General features: G+C 43.5%; 1 protein-coding gene across 6 annotated transcripts in view; it reads right to left on the bottom strand.

The window, feature by feature from the left end:
- Window positions 1–4683: 4683 nt before the first annotated feature.
- ADGRG6 (adhesion G protein-coupled receptor G6) overlaps window positions 4684–21904 on the bottom strand; it is a 338817-nt gene continuing 321596 nt past the window's right edge. For 4 of the 6 annotated variants that reach the window (XM_029596503.1, XM_029596505.1, XM_029596506.1 and 1 more), the window contains 2 exons: window positions 18850–19005; window positions 4684–7097 (listed from right to left, as the gene is read on the bottom strand). In XM_029596503.1, coding sequence (XP_029452363.1) covers window positions 6922–7097; window positions 18850–19005 — 332 coding nt within the window. In that variant the 3' untranslated portion in view covers window positions 4684–6921. Of the gene's footprint in view, window positions 7098–12334; window positions 12384–18849; window positions 19006–21904 lie in introns of all 6 variants that reach the window. The other 2 variants (XM_029596508.1, XM_029596507.1) reach the window with 2 other exon arrangements.

Here is a 21904-nt window from a genome sequence, read left to right as displayed (position 1 = left end):
GCGGGCCGGGGGTGGGGCAGGGTGTGGCCCGAGCCTCCAGGCACAGCAGCCATTTGCCGCTGTGCCCGGGATCATGGGCCGGCTGTTGGCCGGCGCTCGTAAGTTACACCTGCCAGGAGGCAGGCGTAAGTTCTTCAACAAACGTAGGGCTGGGGGGGGGGGGGGGGTTTAGGTAGGGGAAGGTGCGGGGGGGGGGGGGGGCGGAAGGAAAGTTCCCTCCGAGGCAGGCTGCGCGGCTCGGCGCGAGCAAGTTGCACAATTGTGCACCCCCTTGCGCTCGCCGACCCTGGATTTTATAACATGCGCGCGGCTGCACGCGCGCATGTTATAAAATCGGGCGTAGATTCGTTCGCGCCGGGTTGCGCGAACAAATCTGTGCCCTCGCGCAGGTTTTAAAATCTGCCCCACAGTGTTTTAATCATCCATTGCCCTCACGACTTGGCTGCTTGTGTGCCCTTAACCCTGTTTTTCAAGAGTAGTTATGCTATGTAGATTTTCCAACTATTTTATGTGATAATCTCTTTTATTCTTTTGGAGGTCAGGGTGAACTTTACATTTAAACATCTGTCTTTTATAGGCAGCATCATGTCAGCGTTTTACACTCACATGGTGCACTCTTAACTCTGCATAAACAAAATCTATGTAAGCTGCCGCTTTCTTTTAAATCATTCTTCTAAAGTGGTGTAACAGACCTTTCCCTACTCACACAACATCTTTTATTTACAGATAGGGTGATCTCCGTTGCTCCGAGGGTTCCCCCTGAGGAAGCCGGTCTAGGCGAAACAGACCTTGTTGAGGACTTTACATCTGCACCCAGGAATTCTGATCACAATAGAAGGGAGACTAATGTGTTTTCAGGACTTCACAATAGGTTTCTTTTACCGCAATTGTTGCAGACGGAATGTGAAAAACATAAGCATGCTGATTTGTTTCATTGACTCATGCATGCATAGCTAACTATACTAGATATTATGTAAATTCATTCAGCACATGAGCGATAGCTGAGTCCTTTGAACGGCTGGAAGGCTTTGTCTCCTTTACACCTCTTATTGTAACAATGTGCAAAGTCATTACATTGTAACGGGTCCATTGTTCAACTATTGCATTGTATCAAGCCTATGATACATTTGTATCTCACACCTCACTGATCAAATGTTTTAGCTCTCTTAGAGCTAGATACATCAAATCGCTATAAATATACTGGTAGCAAAAATGGCTCCTGTGATTTTTTAAAAAAAGGGCATAGTTAGACAAACTTTCAGCCTGCTGCATCGCATAGGTAAATAACACATGTGGCGTTATGTCAGGGCACGCAGCGTTGTCAGCGCATTGCGTCAGCACGTGTCACGTCATTTTACAAAACTAGCATAAATTAGTATGTGCTGCATTATTTTTTCAGTTTATATATCCTGGCTTCCTGCAGCTGCCTCTTTGAGGATGTGTCAGGAGTTTGGAGAGAGGAGATAGGTAGGTGTTGTTGGTGACTAGTTGGAGGTTCTTTATAGTGATTACTGAGTGAGTTATCTTGTTTTCTTTTGCCATTTTTTCCCCTTTGCCTTGGTCTTTTGTCTTATTTGTTAGAGCGAAAATTTTTTTTGTTAGTCCAGTTTTATCTATCTGTCTTTTGGCGTGGAGGAGTGTTGGTGGAGGAGTGAGGAGGAGTATTGTTGGAGGAGTGATATTTGTGGAAAGAAGGATGGACCATGAGAGGTGTGGGGAGAGGAGAGGATGTGGGAAGATGAGGGCAGAAGTGCTAGGGGAAGGAAGAGTAGGAGTAGGGACAGTAGGAGGCAGGAGGGGGAAGGGTGTAGGCAGGCTAGGATGGAGGGAGGAGGACGTCAGGCTAAAGACAGACAGAGGGCAGAGGGGAAGGGGGTTAGTAGGGCAAGAGCAGGGAGGGGGAGGAAGGGAGGGGAGAGGGGAGGGGGAGTGAGAAAAGGGAGGACACACATCAAATATGCAGTATTACAAGTGTGCATATTAGTTGACATTTGCCTGTAATGCACACAGTAGCAGCCACTCTGTTCCAACAGTCACCGAGTACACAGCAGTATCACAGGGAAAGGTTGGTTAGTGTACAAGTGACGCGCCAAAGGTTCTAAGCAAAACTTGTCCCCTAGACTCTACAGCAGATATGGGCGCACCACCTCTATGTATGCACAGGAAAGCTATAGAACTACATATGGCAGAAACGGGCGGATTGGCCTATCGGGGGATTGGGCTTCCTCCGGTGGGCCGGTCGCTCCCATCACGTGATTTATTTTTTTAAACTTCCCGGCCAAAGACAAGAAGAGGGTCTGCTGGCGCCGCAGCCTGAAGAGAAACCTGCGGGCAAGGCCGGTGGAAGCACTAGGCCTGGGCCGCTGCGAGCAGTGGTATCCCGAGGGGAGCCAATGCCCCTGGGCGCAGGGAGGCTCATGTGGTGCTGCGACAGGCAGATCGGCAGGGCCGTGGTGAGGCTCACCTCACCACGGCCCGAAGAAAAAGATCGCATTTAAAATGTGCTGATGCTCCTCCTCCTTCCTGCCTGTGCGGCCCTGGAAGTAAACGTTGCCGGAGCCGCATGGGCAGGAAGGAGGAGGAGCACCAGCGCGTGCAGAAGAGGAGCAGCGCTTACGGGCCGCTGCAAATCCGAAGTCGCAGCGACCCAAGAAGAGGAAGAGGCCTGGTAGCAGGGCCGCCACGGCCCGAGAAGATCAGGGCCGCTGCTGCAGAGCCCATCCTGTGGCGACCCGTGAAGAGGAGGCCCAGAGGTGAGAGAGAGAGAGAGGCAGAGGGTCTGTAGAGTGTGTGTATGAGATGAGTTGAGAGATTGTGTGTGAGTGAGGACCTGAATGTTTGCAGAGACAGCATGTGAGAGCCTCTGTGTGTGTAAGAGAGACAGCATGTGACAGTGAGAGACTGTATGTATGTATGAATGATTGTATGAGAGAGAGCATGTGACAGTGAGTGCCTGTGCTTGAGCAAGACAGCATGTGGGAGTGAAAGAGAGCCTGTGTGACAGTCAGACAGCACGTGCCAGTGTGAGACTGTGTGTATGAATGATTGTATGAGAGCATGTGCCAGTGAGAGCCTGTGTGTATGAATGATTGTATGAGAGAGAGCATGTGCCAGTGAGAGCCTGTGTGTGAGAGAGAGAAATGCATGTGAGAATGAGAACCTGACTGTGTGTTTGAGAGAAGAAGATGGAGAGAAAAGAAACAGAAAAAAAGACAATATAAAAGGAATTGGCAAAAAAAAAAAAAAGAAGAAGAAGAAGAAAGGGAAGGTGGAAAAAAGCCTGTGACCAACCAATTAGAAAACTAAGATCAGACAGCAAAGGTAAAAAAAAAAATAGATTACTTTTTAGTGATTGGCACATGTAATCTTTGGGAATGTGCAAGAATAGCACTTTCTCTATGCGGATCTCACAATGTGCCTACAATAGTCCAAAAAGGTGGAGGCATGCAGATTGCTTCTGACAACAAAAATTGAGTGCAATTACATGTCTATAAGTAATACACTTTTGATTCATTACAGCTGCATATAATCGAATAATATTGCCCTTACTGTTGCTATCACATGGCAACGCTGTGTGTTTGAGAAAAAGGTCTTCTGATATGACACTAATTCAACTACACTGTAGGTAGTCCTTTCATTACTCATTGTTTACAGTCATTTTTATTTTTATTATTTTTTCATTTTTATTTTTTTATTTTCAATTCATATTCATTTTTTGTTGAATGTAGGAATATCATTGCGATATCATCTTTGCTAACAAACCCAAGTCCTGGTTCAATCAAGTAAGCATTATGTTCAATGTCATTATAATTTACATTAATAATATTTTGTAATTTTTCCAACTGGTTGTTTCACAGCCATTATTGACTCCACATTTTTATTAGTATAAATTTCAATATTCTCTAACACAAAGTCAGCCTCTCCAATCTTTTTGGATTATCTTAACTTAGAACATTGTTTGCTCTGGTTCTATTTCCTGCACCATTTTGATGTCTGTCATACATATATGTTGTCTTTTCATTTATTGCATATCATGAGTTTGTACATCTATATATGTAATTGTTTCAAGTTTTGAATTGTTTTTATTGCTTTGAGACATGACTTTTATTTTTATTTTTTGACATACATATATGTTTTATTTTACTGTAAATTTTGAGTATGTACATCTATATATGTTATTTATTTTATTTTTTAATTATTCAATTGTATTGATTTCTAATATTTATATGTCTATTTCTAGTTGCCCCTGAGGCAGCTCTATGTGAGAGAGCGAAACTCGGCCAGAGTCGGGCATTTTAATAAGGGCTTGTTTTCATCATCCGATTCCTATTGTCTTCACTGTTACACAGCCTACTGGATCGGCTACTGCTTTGTTTTTTGGTTCAGGCTCTCATTTCTACACAGTGATTCTTATTTCTGGAGGCCTATGTTGAATTTATTGCTGCAGATTGCATTTCCTGTTTAGATAGATTAGTGGTTTGGCCTAAAATATTCAAACCTTTTGTCCTATACCTACCACACAGCAGACTAGTTTCCAATTTGGAACTGTTTTTTTTTTCTTTTCCACTGAATTGTAAGGAAACAATCATCAGTGAAATGACTATTCTAAGTGGAATACTTTAAGGCATGAAAAAGTGCACTGAGTCGATGACCACAACATTTTACATCTACTGGTGAAAAATGGCCAGGAAAAAAATAAAAGACTTTATTAGATTGTCACTTAAAGGCTATATAGATCACAGGAACTAATGACATTAATAGCTGCTGAAAAGAAATCTTTGTATTTTGTACAGATTATAAAATGTTACACTTCATTCCCCTGACTGTTTTCAACCTGTGCAGGCATTTTCCTTCAAGCAAGTAAAAGTTTGAGATACAGTAAAAATGTTTCACAAATTGGTCAGAAAATGCTTGCAACATATACTGTATATATATAACAGACAAATCTTCCCCACCAGCAGCCTCCTTAGCTTTCCCTCTCCCATTCTAAAAGAAGGCCAAGCTTGGTGGAGCTAAAAGGATTAAAAACAAACAAAAAAAACAAAACGTTGACATATCCAACAATACAAATAAATAAATATGTACAAGGGGAGCCCCAATGTCAACAAGAGACACAGCTGCAAGCATAAAATTTCACGGCAAGGCAGTGAACGTCAGAGAACATCTAAATGACATAGACAGTTTTAGACTCTACTACATGGTAGTAAAGGAAGAGAGAGAGAAAAAAAAGATAAACCAATATTCTCAATGTGACAACATATACAGCTAAGGCTGGCTTTTCAATCATCTGAATGCTAGGCTAACAGCAGAAATGCAATTTGCTTCTTCCTTTTCTTGTAACATAGTACATGAGGGCAGATAAGGAATGATTGGCCCCATCCGCTCTGTCTGATTGTTTCCATCTGCACCGCTCTGGGCGAAGGATATATCCCAGTTGTCAACCCCACACATGGCCAAGGTACTTTATAGGAGCTTACTAATTTGCATTTTCCTTTTCGCATGCCACTTGCTATACTATGCAGGTAATCTTGGCAGGGATCTTGCATTAAAAAGCCGTTAGATGAATGACAATATTTTTAGTAGTGCAGAATGCTAGAAAGTCACATTGGTCTTGGAGGAGCGGCCTGCGAAGTCTGGAAGGCTCACGAACATTTTATTTTTTCCATGGGCCAGTAAAATGGTATCATAACCTACTAAGGCTCCAGTATCCATTAAGTCTTATAAAAATTCTAGTTTTCACTCACCTCTTTGCCTTTATAAGCACAGATGGTCGTCTTCTGGGTTTGATTCTACTGTACAACAGAGGTTCTGGGGTTATTTTTAATATCTGGTCATCTTTAATATGCATAAGTTTATCCTGTGCTGCTGTGATATGAAATTAGCACCTCTTCCACCACTGAGAAGAGATTGAAGTTCTTTCATCCCTGACATCACAGCATTAAATGGAAACTTGCAAATGACAACTGATGCGACATATCTCTGGAAGACTCTAGTCACTGACTATTCCTTTTAAAAATGAGAATCAACAGCATCTGACTGACCAGAGAGATCACAAACTCTCTGAGTGACTAAATTACAGTGAGGTAACCACTTGGCATCAGGTCAGAACGTACAAGAGGGCCAATTCTGTTTTTTTTTCGAAGCAGGCAGGGAACTACCCAAGTTTAAAAATACTAGCCGAAAAACCAGGGCTGACTCATTTGTTCCTTATGCCCTGAAGTCAGGTGGTTAACTTTCTAAGCTTCAGGTCTTGCACTCTGGCATTTAATACTTTTTTGCAAGTACCTGGCCACATGAGAATCTTTCAGAGGAAGAAACAATACTCTCTTGTTTTAGTTTCACTGTGCTTTTTTCTTCTGTACAGTTTTGCTTGAAAAGTTATGATTTTTTCCTTGTGATTTCCCCCTTTGCACAGATGCAGGATCCTGGGATACACCTGGACAGTGAGAATGCTGTGGCATCAATTATATTTGAATATAAGAAATCTATATTCTTTAGGGAACAAGCTGAACCTCATGCAACACAGATTTTTATAGAATTTTCTGACCCGATATCTTTATTTTCCATACTTTCTAACAGCCAGGGGTCTAATTTCTAGCCAGTTTTACTGTTATTCTGTAGAGATGGGTTTTAAAGCTCTTCCATAGCTTTGACAATACAGAGTAAACAAGATTTAGCATTGTCAACAAGGCACAAGGTGAACTGGTACAAAGTTAAGAGTAATTCCGATAAACTATACAAATGTTGTGTCTTCTTTGGGAAAAATAAACCATCCCACAAAAGGAGACAGTCAACAGCTAACAATGAAAGTGCATAAAATGTGTCCGTTTTGTAGCATGATTTCTAATGTCCCTTTTTCCTCTCCCAGGACTTTCTTCCAATGTGAAGGTCACTGTTTATCTTCTCAGAATGGGAACCCAGTCAGAACTTTGTGCTGTGGCTGAAGGTGTCTGACATGATGATGTTTTTATAGAAGTTGTCAGTGTGTGAAGAATAGTATCCCTTAACCTTGTCAATAACCTGATGAACAGGGATGATGGATGATTGCTCTCCGTCTGATGGGATATATTTTGTTGATGACTTAGCAAAAATACTATCTGGGAAAGAAAAAAAAGACACCTAATAAGCCATTTAATAAAGCTGGATATTTAGCATCACTCATATGCAATCTGTGTTTACATAAGTATACTGATTAACTTGCTGAAGCTTTGTTCTTTGAGTTAATAATTTAATGACATCGAACACTTTAAATCTGAACTCGCATGCTACAGTCATGGTGCAGTTTTTCACACAGTGCATTCAATGAAGTCACATGTTATTTTTTTTCCCATTGGTTTTCATATACCCAAACAATGATGACATTAGTATACAAAAGTTTGCTTCTTTTTGCAAACTGGGTTGTAGTAGTGTAATTACCTTATTACTTTTCCAACTTAAATATAATTGTAAAACTACTGATGGATGTAACTAATCAGAAATATATTTTGAAAAAAAAAAGTACTAGATTCTATCCATTAACTTCCTAAATTCAACTTCTGGAAATATGCTATAGATGGGCCCGATGCTGGTATTGGCATAATGGCTGAAACATATGACATGCTCAAATACAGACATAGAAAAATCAGGGTGGCACCAACGTATACATTATGGCCTTGAACATTCTGCTAATGGTTCCAAAGAGAACATATAGATTTTTAGGCGTCCCAAGATCAATAATGAGCATTTAGTCATTTGGGAAACCTGGTGGAGGTGGCATGAGGGATAAAGAGTTTGTCTTGTCAAGTTCAGCGGCAGACTAAACCCTTCAGCTGCCCCTAGGCACTGGGACAGCCATCTGCCTCCTCCAGCCAGGAGGAACCTGTCCCCCTCCTAAATTGTCAATTCTGGTGTACCCAGAGGGGTCCTTCCTTGATGTTGCCTCAGCCGGCCAGCCTAAAATAAGAACAGGCCAGGCCATGCAAGAGCACCACTTTCAATGACTGGCCTACTCTGTCAACTGGAAAATCTGCCTCTGGTCAAGTTTAGAATACTTTACTACTTTACTAGCTTGAATACTGGAAAACAAATAAAATGTTTTCATGTTCCAATTTTATTCAGTTCCATTTTCTAAATTGGCTATTATCGGCAAAAGAAATTAAAAAACCCACCCAAATGTCTGTATGCAGTCTCTGACTTATCATAGCCTAACATCAGCCTCAAGCATTGAGAGACAGGATGGAATAAGGAGAACATGGCAAGAAGAATGACAGAAAGAGCAAGCTCGTGGTCATTTTACTTAATTTAAGTCAACAGTAGATGTTTCAAATCAAGACTTTTGTGAAATCTGAAAGCTCTCTACAACCTATGGAACTTTTAAAAATGTTTTAGATGGTTCACAAAACCCAAAATACCCTAGGCAAATGTAGAAGAAATGTCTTGATTGCACTGACTCTGTGAAAGCGCTTTTTTTTATTTTCAAAAACTTTACTTTAATACATGTTACAAGGCGACTAGTGTGAAGGTAGCTAAAATTAATCCTGATTTTGCATGTTGCCATTCTGGAAACAAACCCTTAATGATAGTCAATAAGTCCTACAATGTGGCAATTCCTTATGAATCTTTCCAATGTGTTTTACTTACTTTGTACAATACTGGAATCCTAGCGATCTTGGCAGTTTCTAAGCCACAGTTTGTGAGTGTAACATGATATCCTTTTAGATCTTCTAGAACCGTGCCTATTCTTTGAAAGCCATATATCTTCTTAGATATACTTAAACCTCTTACTTCTGCCATGTTAGGAACTTAGGCCTGGATTTATCAAAATGTGATAAGTACCGCATGCGATGGCAAAAGGGGCATGTTTTATGCTAATATAGCATTTATCGCAATTTGCGCTAATTACCTGTGCGAAGAGCTAAGTCAGCGCAAATTGCGATACAATTTTCAGATTTTGCAATAAGTGCCAGATCTGTTGTATTTCCTGCATTCAACCACTGGGAGACCATTGTTAATGAGAGAGAGAGAGAGAGAGAGAGACCAGGCTCTCTCTCTCTCTCTCTCCCCCCCCCCCCCCCCCCCAAGGCTGTGGACTCGTCAATTCACCTGAAATAGGACGTACGGGAGACATCGCAAAGGGCGATGAGACCTTACCGCACGGTCACGGCAGCTATCGCACAGCCTAATGCAATCCAAAGAGGTGTAGTTAAAATCGGCGTTACGGCTGTGCGATAGCTCTTCGCAGACAGGCTAACCCAGCCCACTCTCCGCCCCTAACTCCTCCTATTTTCTGAATTTGCATCGCACCATACGATATGGTGCTATCGCATGCGTTAAACACGTTTTCGGATGCGGTAAGGGCCTATCGCATGTGTTAACGGGGCTTTTCGCATGCGATAAGCCCTTAACGCATGCGAAAACGCCTTATCGCATTTTGATAAATGACCCCCTTAATCTGTTACAACTACCAGTGAACACTTGATAATTTCTTGTATCATGTGTTTCCACTGTTTAAACAAACATCTAATTCTATACTCTCTATTATACCATAAGCCTGTTGCACAAAGCTCTTCTCCCTTGGTCACAAAATGGGAAAAAACTATAGGAGTGAATTTTCAAAGGAGTTAAGCATGTAAAAGTAGCTTGCATCAAAGTAATTTTCAAAAGCCCATTTACGCACTTAAAACCTTTTGAAAATTCAGCTATTTTCAAAGGAATCAGTGGGGCGGATTTTAAATGCCCTGCGCGTGTAAATCCGGCTGGATTTACGCGCAGGGCACTCGTGCGCCGGCGCGCCTATTGGGGCGGATTTTAAATGCCCTGCACGTGTAAATCTGGCCAGATTTACGTGCGCAGGGCCCTTGCGCACCGGCGCACCTATTTTGCATAGGCCGCCGGCGCGCGCACAGCCCTGGGACGCGCGTAAGTCCCGGGGCTTTCTAAAAGGGGCGTTGCGGGGGTGGGCCCGGGGGCATGGCACCGGCCCGGGGGCGTGGTCGAGGCCTCCGGACCAGCCCCCGGGTCGAGTGATGGTGCGCCAGCAGCCCGCTGGCGTGCGCAGATTTACATCTGCTTTTAGCAGGCGTAAATCATGCAACAACGGTAAGGGGGGGTTTAGATAGGGCCGAGGGGGTGGGCGAAGGAAAGTTCCCTCCGAGGCCGCTCTGAAATCGGAGCGGCCTCGGAGGGAACAGGCAGCGCGCGCTGGGCTCGGCGCGCGCAGGTTGCACAAATGTGCACCCCCTTGCGCGCGCCGACCCCGGATTTTATAAGATACGCGCGGCTACGCATGTATCTTATAAAATCCAGCGTACTTCTGTTTGTGCCTGGTGAGCGAACAAAAGTACGCGATCGCGCAAATTTTTAAAATCTACCCCAGTGTGTAATAGTGGCAATTTTCAAAAGTTTATCTGCATGCGTAAACTCACTTTTACACACGTAAATTCTTTTGAAAATTACTTTAGTGATTCGGGCCTTAAATTCCTAACAATTTCTGCTGTACGAGCAAACCAAAGACTGAATTTCAATTGTAGCTATAGTTTTTACAATAAGATATATAGGGGGTAGATATTCAAAAGCCATTTGAACGGATAACTCAAAAATTATCTGTCTGAATGGCAAATGTGGAATACTCAGCCACATCTGCCCTTTATAAGTAATTATCCAGCTATAATTTAGCCGGTCAAAAAGGGGGCACTTAGTGGGCTTTCTAGGGGCGGGGTAGAATCATCTGGCTAATATCGGGTATATCCGGCTAGGTTAGCGGGATAACTTTAAACCTGCTTCCAAGCAGGCCTAATGTTATCCAGCCTCGTGTGGCCGGATATCTCACCACTTACCTGGATATCTTCAGAGATATTCAGGTAAGTAGATATCTAAGGAAAAAAAAAACCACTCAATACCTACACCCCCCCCCACCACAATGATAAAACCCCCTCCCCAAAACCTGGTGTGCATGTGTAAATGTTAGAAAGTTACAAGGTTCCAAAAGACACTGCCACTGGCCCGGCCCCCTCCCCCTTCCTCCCTCTCCCCTCCCCCACCCTCGCAAAAAAAAAAAAAAAAAATTACATTACCAGCTTACCCACACAGTCACCCCCACCGCCAGCTCCAAAAGCAGCCCTCTTCTCTGTGCCAGGATCGCTGCGAACAGCGATCCCGACTGCTTCCAGAGTAACTTTGGCTATTACCCACGAAATGCTTCCGGCCTGGAAGTTATCAGCCAGATAACTTGTCCACTAAACGGCCAGCTGAATATTGGCCCCATAGGTTCTCAAACAAAATTGCCCTTAATAATTACATGAGCACCGACATATTATAATAATAACAGATAGTGAAATTACAGAGTAGAAAATTGACGCAGCTTCATTAATGCAGAAAGAAGAGTAGAACTGATATTCATTTAGGCAATGGAAAAACATAGCATGAATCACAGCAACCAATTGCATAACCCATTCTTTACAAAACACAGTCAGGTTCTGGTGTCCTATAGCATGTTTACTCACTAGCCAATGGTTTTATGTCTCATGGTTTTTAATTCCTTTCAACCAGTTAAGAATGTTTTTATTTAAAATGAATTATTTCTTATTAGAAAAATCACTGCACAAATTCATAAGAAATGGTTTGTAGATGTTTCAGGAAAACCAATGGGTGATTTCTATCGTCTAGGTTATTGCAAAATAAAGAAAGGCAGACATGACAAAATTCCATGCCCATATTACTAAACTAAAATCATAATCTCTGTAATGCACGCCAACGGGCATGCTCGGAATAGGCCTGCTTTTTTATAATGGGCTCTGCACCAGAAACAAAGAAGGCTGGGTCAGTTCAGAAATATGTAAAACCAATCGCTAGGAGTTTTATCCCACTACTGAGCCATAGGTCACGTCAACCTGTAGAAATAAAAAATCTCATAAGAGCCTTTGGGCAGATGTATTCCCACACAAACCCTTCCATAAATATACCAAGAAATACTGTACCTAGCAAATAATATCATTTTTCACAGTACAGTATTGTATTTATTTATTTTTTTACAAAAACATGTTTTCCGGTTTATGATTTTTTTTTCCACCCCACTACTTTGATACAGTGTGATGGCATATTTTCTGGAAGGGTCAATTCCTCATACAATGCATGCAGAAGAACACAGCCAGAATTTGAAGCACGCTTGGTCTTTTATAAATCATAGCAGTGAAAAATCAACGCCACAAGGAGATGTAATAGCGAGAAACAAGCAGAATTTCCCGATCAGCCGTAGTCTTCCGTCATCCTTAGGTGACTCCATGCAAGAGCGTGTGCGCCCCCAGCAACCCCTTGTAGAAAGATCATGCATTCAGCAGCAAAATTAGGAACACTTTACCTGGAAGTTTCCACCTCTGCTTTAGGGAAATGCTCTTAGAAGATATTATCTATACCATAAACATATGAACGTTTAGATCAATTCTAGAGAGCAACAACCAGCATAAAAATGACTACCAAGGCATGCACTTATTATGCTATGAGTCTTATCCAGTAAGGAGATAAGCAGCAGCTTGTGAATGGCGCCTTGCATGTGCACACACCATGAATCTGAAAACAGAACGGACAGGCGTGTGGTTAATGGATCTGCACGGCATCCTGTCTCGCTTGATACTTATTACTGGATAGGACTTGTTTTAGGTTAGTTCATACTACAGAATATAAAACAAACACATGTGCCGTACTTAAAGCCATTACTGAAAACAACCTAGCATAACTGAGCCAAAGAACAATTTGTGTTCTGATATTCAGTAGATGGCTCTATAAAGAACACAGTGACAGGAAATACAAATGGTTGCAACAGGACAACAACTGGAGTTGAATGGTCTCGTGTTCATGCTATACCTCTGAGCCTCCTGCAGCCGGTAATCCAAGTCCAGGCTTGAAGCAGCTAAGCTTTCACTAGTTACTGTATACTTTTATAAAACTTGATATCATACATTTTGCCTGAGATCTTTTCTTTCTTGCTTTTTTTTTTTTTTTGGAGGGGGGGAGGAGGAGAAAGAGCAGGAGGGGCAGGCCAGACAGATTCCACCTGCTTCTATGAATTTCCTGTTCGAATCATAACTAGGATAAGCCTTTGTCTGCAACTACCTGGGGAATTCCCCCTCTGTTTTATATCCCTTCCCAACCATTAGCTGTACGATGACTGGGACTCCATTTATTTATTTATTTGTTTGTTTGTTTTAAGCATTTGATATACCGAGATACGTTGGGAACATCATCTCGGTTTACAGGGAACTAAAACGTAGCAAGAGGCTTCACAGCTCCATCTGCAGCATCTCCATCACCGGCTAAGTGCAGGGAGTGGAAGGACCTAACTCGGGAATGAAATCCAGTTTCTCTGCATGCAGAGCCACTCAGCCAGTCCCCACATAAGAAGGCCTGATTAGAAAGAACTTCCAAATCACGTGCTGTTTTGCCTGTATATATATTACACCTTACGAACTCCGGAAGGAAACTTTCTTTGGTACAATGCCAGTATTAAGATGAACATTAGTAGTAAATCTGAGAGCCTGAGATCATACTTAACATATCCCAAATTAACATGAGGTGCATTCCTGTCTTGGTATGTCGTAACAAACCCATTTGGAAACACTAGGCTAAGATGTTTTCTAAAACTAAGATAGATTAAGGAACAGTTTTCTATAGCCACGATATATTATCACGGATTATTGTGGTAAGCGGAAGGATAGGACAACCTACATAGATTATTCACAAATGATACAAATTTCTTAGCTACTGCCTACATAATTTTGAAAGATGACAATTTCATTAGGCTATGTCAAGATATTTAATATAGCTCATAGTTATATGTGAAATATCAGTTAATGTATGATTTAATTAACATTGCATTCATATGATTCTTCAAATAATCAAATGGATTCTTTTGTGAATACAGAGATAACAGACAATGGACCTGATTTACTAGGCTTTTTTTCTCATTCTGAGTCTACGGATAACAATAACTTAGTAAATCAGGCCCATTATATTAGCAATTAAGATAACAGAGAACAATATGCATCATTCATGGATGAATCAGGGATTAAAAATGAAGAATTAGGTGGGTATTAACATTAAATTATATCACACTAAGGCCTTTGAAAATAACATAACCTCAAGAGCAAATATAATGAATTTAATGAAGAACATTAAACTACTAGAGACTGATATATCATTTAAATGAGAAAATAGGGGTGGAGACTAAGAGACAAATTATAAACAAACGCCATTGTAAACTACCAATACCATATGGGCTTCTGATACTAACCAAAGTGAGGGTTTAATGAATTTAGTGCTTATGGAGTAGTCTAGTGGTTAGAGCAGCAGGCTTTTTACGACACTACTATACTATCCTTTGCAGACACACTTGTCCCCTCCCCTTAAATGTACTGTAAGGCACACCAAATCTCAGCCTTGGCACACCCCCAGAATGCACTTCCTATGTTTCTACATCCTCTAAGCAGAACATCTCTGGCTAAAATCCTGTGCTCATGCCAACTTCATACATTTCAAATTCATGCTGACCTCCTTCCAGTCTCCTATTGCACTTGACAAGCAAGACCACTATGTCCATCCCTTTGCCACACTCAATTCCCTCCTCAAACTGCCTTCACCTCTCACCCCCACCTTCATTCTCTGCCCAGACTATGGATGACTATTTTCAAGACTAGGTTCACTTCACTCCTCTACACGTCCCCTGGCTCTGCCACCCTCTCTTCCTTTTCTGAAATCACAGAGAGGAACTCATTACTTGTTCCTCTAACCCCATTCCCACCCAGCAACTTAGTTCTATTTTCCCTTCAGTCATCCCTTCCACCTGACCCATCCTAAATGTATTACTTTCTGCTACAATTGTTCCCACCTCCTCCAAATATGCTATGATCATACCACACCTCAAACAACCCTCACTGGACCCTACCTGTCCTGCCAACTATTGTCCTCTTCCTCCTGCCTCCAAACTACATGAACATATTGTTCACCTCTGCTGCCTTGACTTTCATCTCAAGCCATTCTTGATCCATTCTAGTCTGTTTTTCACCCTCTATATTCCACAGAAAAAGCCCTTGCCAAAGTCTCCAATGACCTATTTATGACTAAAATCAAAGGCCTTTACTCACTCCTTATCTTCTTTGACCTACCTGCTCCTTTTGATACTGTTGATCCCCACTTGCTCCTTGATACTCTGTCCTCACTTCGGTTTTGGGATTCCGCTCTGTCTTGGTTTTCTTCTTACCTCTCCCACTGCACTTTTAGTACGTTCCCTGATGGATCCTTTTCTATCGCTGTCTCACTATCAATTGGTATGCCTCAGGGCTCTCTGTCCTGTGCCCTCTTCTCCTCTCTCGCCATACTAATTCCCTTGGTGCTTTAAAATCTTTATGGCTTTCAGTACCATCTTTATGCTGATGATTCCAAGATTTACGTCTCCATACCAGAAATTTCATCAGGAATACAGTCTCAAATTTTAGCCTTCTTGTCTGAAATTGCTGCCTGCATGTCCCACTGCCACCTTAAACTCAATATGGCCAATACAGAACTCATATCTTTCCCTATAAACCCACTTCCCCTCGTTTCCCTTTCTCTGTTCTAGTGGATAATGCTGTCATCCTCTGAATCCCTAACTTTGGGTTTATCTGCAATTCTTCTCTCTCCTCTATACATATCCAAAACAATGCTAAAATGTGTGATTTCTTTCTCTATAATATCACCAAAAGCCATCCCTTCTTTTTGAACACATTAACAGAACCCTTAATCACTCTCTTATCACCTCCCACTTAGTCTGCTGCAATTTGCTCCTCACAGGTTTCCCAGTGAACCATCTGCTCCATTATAATCTATCCAAAATTCAGCTGTGCAATTTATTTTTCACGAAAGTTGCTGCACCCACATAATCCCTCTTCTCAAGTAACTATATTACTCCCTATTGCTTTTCCAATACAGCGCAAGCTCCTATTACTACCAAGAGCCTTCACTCTGCAGCTCCTCACTACCTCACTCTCTCTGATTTCTTCCTACACCTCTCCTTGTGAACTCTGTTCATTAGTCAAGTCAATCCTATATATGCTATTTTCCTCTACTGCCAACTTCCTACTCCATGCTTTCCACCTGGCTGCACCATAAGTTTGAAAAAGACTTCCTGAGTTGATGCCTCATGTCTTATTCAAAATCCACCTTTTTGAGGCTGCTTTTTAAATCTTAACCCCTAATTATTCCACTTATGGCCTTATCGATTTTAACCATTTTCTTAATAAATTACATTTCCAAAGTCTCTTTTGCCCTGTATGTTTGTCTTTATTAGATTGTAACTGCTTCTTATCTATATTTTTGTACAGTGCTATGTATGTTGAGTAGTGTTATAGAAGTAATAAGTAGTATTAGCAGCAGGCTGAGAACAAGGGAAGCCAGGGCTCGAATCCCGCTTTTCCCACAGATACTCCTTGTGACCTTCGGCAAGCCACCCTCCATTGCCTCAGGTACAACTTAGACTGTCAGTCCTCTTTGGGCAGGGAAATAATAACCTGAAATGTAATGCGCCGTGAGTTCAGATATGGGAAAGGTGAGTAATTAAATCCAAAACAATCAAACTCGTACAAAACAATAGGTATAAGCACAGACAGTGGCATCCCAAGTTTGCCCCACTAATGTGCTTCAATCATTCCCCGAAGAGATCACCTCTTGGAGTGACTCAGTCTCCATGTTTGCGCAAGTCTTGATCTCTTCTGAGACTGCAACCAACAGTATTAAATTGTGGTCGTGTTTTGTTTTCTTTCTTTTTTAGGGCTCTGTTCATTTGGTCAACAAGGACTGGACTGAATCCATGAACTCATTTCAAACAGGACACCAAACAAAAAACTTTGGCAAATCTTCTCCTTGACATTTCTTTTTAAATAGCTGTTTCTACTAGGTCATAAGAACATGCCATACTGGGTCAAACCAAGGGTCCATCAAGCCCAGCATCCTGTTTCCAACAGTGGCCAATCCAGGCTACAAGTACCTGACAAGTACCTAAAAACTAAGAAGATCCCATGCTACTGATGCCATTAATAGCAGTGGCTATTCCCTAAGGGGCGGATTTTCAGAGCCCTGCTCGCGTAAATCTGCCCAAAACCGGGCGGATTTACGCGAGCAGGGCCCTGCGCGCCGGGAAGCCTATTTTACATAGGCCTCCCGGCGCGCGCAGAGCCCCGGGACTCGCGTAAGTCCCGGGGTTCTCGGAGGGGGGCGTGTCGGGGGGCGGGCCCGGTCGTCGCGGCGTTCCGGGGGCGTGTCGGCAGCGTTTTGGGGGCGGGTACGGGGGCGTGGCTACGGCCCAGGGGCGTGGCCGCGCCCTCCGTACCCGCCCCCAGGTCGCGGCCCAGCGCGCAGCAGGCCCGCTGGCGCGCGGGGATTTACGTCTCCCTCCGGGAGGCGTAAATCCCCCGACAAAGGTAAGGGGGGGTGTAGACAGGGCCGGGTGGGTGGGTTAGGTAGGGGAAGGGAGGGTAAGGTGAGGGGAGGGCAAAGGAAAGTTCCCTCCGAGGCCGCTCCGATTTCGGAGCGGCCTCGGAGGGAACGGGGGGAGGCAGCGCGGCTCGGCGCGCGCAGGCTATACAAAATCGATAGCCTTGCGCGCGCCGATCCAGGATTTTAGTGGATACGCGCGGCTCCGCGCGTATCTACTAAAATCCAGCGTACTTTTGCTTGAGTCTGATGCGCAAGCAAAAGTAGGCTGATCGCGCTTCTTTTAAAATCTACCCCTAAGTAAAATTAATTAATAGCTGTTAATGGACTTCTCCAAGAACTTATCCAAACCTTTTTTTTTAATTCAGCTACATGAACTGCACTAACCACATCCTATGGCAACAAGTTCCAGAGCTTAATTGTATGTTGAGTGAAAAATAATTTTCCCCGATTAGTCTTAAATGTGCTACTTGCTAACTTCATGGAGTGCCCCCTAGTCCTTCTATTATCTGAAAGAGTAAATAACTGAGTCACATCTACTCGTTCAAGACCTCTCATGATCTTAAACACCTCTATCATATCTCCCCTCAGCTGTCTCTTCTCCAAGCTGAACAGCCCTAACCTCTTCAGCCTTTCCTCATAGGGGAGCAGTTCCATCCCCTTTATCATTTTGGTTGCCCTTCTCTGTACCTTCTCCATCATAACTATTTCTTTTTTGAGATGTGATGACCAGAATTGTACACAGTATTCAAGGTGCCATGGAGTGATACAGATGCATTATGACATTTTCCATTTTATTCACCATTCCTTTCCTAATTACTAACATTCTGTTTGCTTTTTTGACTGCTGCAGCACACTGAGCTGACGATTTCAATGTATTATCCACTATAGCGCCTAGATCTTTTTCCTGGGTGGTAGCTCCTAATATGGAACCAACATCGTGTAACTGCAGCAAGAGTTATTTTTCCCTATAGGCATCACCTTGCACTTGTCCTCATTAAATTTCATCTGCCATTTGGATGCCCAATCTTCCAATCTCGCAAGGTCCTCCTGCAAATTATCACTATCTGCTTGTGATTTAACTACTCTGAATAATTTTGCAAATTTGATTATCTCACTTGTCATTTTCCTTTCCAGATCATTTATAAATATATTTTAATGCTCATCAGTTATTTCCAAAGTTTATTAGAACTGAAGGAAAACATGAACCTGAACTCAGAAGATGAGTTTATCTTTAAATATCAAACATCTCCAGATAAAAACAAACAAAATTCAGTTTCGATTTGGAATAATGCACACACTCCTACTTTTAACATCAAGTCCTAGCTTCACAACTCTTCACAAACCATGAAATATCCTGCCTCCTTCTCTAAATATCAGACAAATGGATTGCTCTGCCAATAAAGGCATTACCTGTATGGCTGTTCCTTTTGAAAAATGTTTTATCGCTAGATTTAGATTTAGATGTCCAGTAGGTAGAGTTGGAGCCGATGGAGCTGGAGGATAAGGATTTTCCTAGATTGTCAGAGCTGACCTTTTTTGTATTGTTGGTTGCTGTTTTGCTCCAGTCTAAAAGAGAGAATGAAAAATAGAATTAATCCATTTCCAAAGTTAACTGAATGGTTGACTGCACGTTACAAAAACCTCTCAAGTATAAATTGCGTAGTTGTAATGTGCTCTTGAAGTAAGCCAGTATATGTAGGATGTGCCATGTCAGTACTGTTTATGACAAAAGGCAATGTCATCTGCACAGTGACTGATTAAATAATCTGGTACAAAGCTAGTAAATTCTTAATCAGTACAAACACTGATGTGAAAATATCCAGAAAGCATGAGAAGTAAATTAAAATGCACAAAAGTCAGGGACAGATTTAAGATTTTGCTACCCCCTAGCTATTTTTGGTGCTTTCACTCCCCCATCTCCTGTAAAGGGTCTGTTACAGGGTAGCAGAGAGCTGTTCTTTGCTGAATGAGATTTCGTGTATAGCAGCAAATCTTAGCCAGCCTGCTGCCCCTAAAATGTTTGCCACTCTAGGCACAGGCATAATGAAATCCAGGACTGATAAAAGTATGATAGCAAAAATATAACACTGACATACTCAAAGGTGTCTCATCAGTAAATCGTAGAAACTTCATTTGTGAGAACACACAGCTTACATCTGCAAAGCTGATACGTGTTGGTCAAGAACCAATAACCTGGGTAGCCGTCAGCAGTTCGTTGCGAAGGTGGGGAGTGAAGGCAGTACATATGCACCAGAAAACGTAAACAGCAATCAAGGCTGGGCACATAAATGGTGTAAAATGGTTGCATTGGTGACAAACAACAAGACTTTAAGTGCCGGAGCCATAACAAAGATTAATCTAACCAAGGTGTGCATGTGGCAGGCAGTGCATCACCTCTGGGCCCTGTCCTTCTGAGAGAGGCTCCTCGTGAGCATTCCTGGGTCAGCCTGCCAGACACAAGCAAGGCGACTGCACAACAGGCAGGGGCATCCAGTCTGCCTGCCACTGAATCGGGACCGCCCGACCTGGACAGCAGACAGTCCCCCAGCAGAACAGATGACAGCACAACCCGTCATTCAGTGCATTGCCTCTGATTGAAGCCCCCATTCTGGCTCGGGCACACCCCCCTCCCAAACAGCCACAACATAAAACAGGGGACGCAAAGGACATCACAAAAGCAACTCGATATACAGTGAGCACTAATTAACAGTTACAAGGGCCGGCAGAGCTGGGAAGGTGGGTGGAGTGTGGCGGCAGCAGCAGCGGCAGCGGCACGGGGAGCAAGGAACAAAGTCTCTCAGGCAGTGTCCCACAGATAGCTTCCTCGAGCCGCCAGGCCCTGACCCCCGCTTCAAACTGCCCAATGAGCAGCTTGGCTGTGACCCCTGACGTGCCCCCCCCCCCCCGGCCTTCCCTGTCCCTCCTCCTGTCCTGCCCGTCCGCCCTGCTCCTCCCAAATACCAGCCCTGCACCACAGCCCCCCCTCCACCAAGTCCCTCCGGAGGCCATGCTCGCCAGCGTCTCGGCAGTGACATCACTGCCGGGTGCCATCGCTACGGTGACCAACATGGGTGGTGCAACGTCTGGACGTCCCTGGAAGCTCTGGTGATTTCGTGGCCCGCATCCCCCCCCATATTCCAGGCAAGGTGCCATGTCACCGATGGCGTCCACGCACCAGCCCAGAGCCGTTTATTAACTCGGGTAGCCCTGACCACTTTGTTGCGTAGGTGAGGGGGGGGGGGGGTGTGTGAAGGCGGTACACACATGCACCAGTAACCGTACGCAGCCATCGAGACTGACCACATACATGGAGTAAAATGGCAACGGCTTTACTGGCGATAAACAACAATACGATAATAAAGACGCAAGTATCCGGGCCATAACAAGACTTAATCTAACCCGGGTGCACGTGTGGCAGGCAGTGCCTCACCTCTGGACTCCGGCCCCACCCTAGGCAAGCAAAGCCCTGTCCCTCCGAGAGACGCTCCTCGTGGGCAATTCCTGATCAAGCCTGTCACTCGCAAGCAAGGCGACTGCCAAACAGATGGGGGGGCATCAGGTCTGCCGCCATACCGGGGGCCGCCCGACCATGACGGCAGACACATGTCCCCAGCAGATTAGATGAGAGCACAGCATGTAACTCAGTGCACTGCCTCCAACCGAAAACCACCCTTCCCGCTCAGGTAACCTTTCTGTTCCACGCTGCCCTCACCATGGCTCTCTTTGCTGTGCTCAGAGCCGGTGTCGGCAGCAAGCGCGTTCTGCGTTTGGCCGGGCTGCAGGCGGAGCAGTTCGGATGTACTCCCTCTGGACTGGTGCTGCCTCCGCTGCTGCTGTGTCAGGTCTCCCCAGTGCCACTGTACGGTGCATTGAAAAAAAATGGCGCTCCCCGCATAGCTGTCTTACCCCAGGGCAGGTGAACCGGCTCCCTTGGCCGTTGCGCCCTCTAGCGAGTTAGTTCATGACAGTGGTAGGTCAGGTTGGGGGCAGCAGGGAGTGCTCCTATGGTTGCTTATTTTAACAGTATTGCGTAGTTTAACTCTAAGCACCATAAGACCATTGCTCTCAGCAATTCGGAAACTGGAGCACATTTGGGAATTTGACGATTAATGATCTTGATGACGGCCAGGTTATCACATCAAATTACCAACCTCCTATTTTATTTTTATTTTATTTAAAAACTTTTCTATACCGTTGCTAAGTTAAATACCGTCGCAAAGGTTTACATGTAGGCACATATTTAATGTAGGTGAAAGCGTACTATAGTACATTCTAACAGGTGCTGTCAAAGGTTCGGTTACAATAAATCAGACATAGTCATTTAGCGAAGTAGTTCAAAACCAATGGTACCAAGGTACGTACACGGGTAGTTTTATCACACATAGTATTATAGTTATGCTTATTGTGTAGAGTTCATAGACTAATCTACTGTAAATTCCTAAGTACCGTGTGTTGGTGCCTTTCT

This window comes from Rhinatrema bivittatum, chromosome 3 (assembly GCF_901001135.1).
Source record: "Rhinatrema bivittatum chromosome 3, aRhiBiv1.1, whole genome shotgun sequence".
Classification (NCBI taxonomy): domain Eukaryota; kingdom Metazoa; phylum Chordata; class Amphibia; order Gymnophiona; family Rhinatrematidae; genus Rhinatrema; species Rhinatrema bivittatum.
This window is presented reverse-complemented; position numbering and strand designations above follow the sequence as displayed.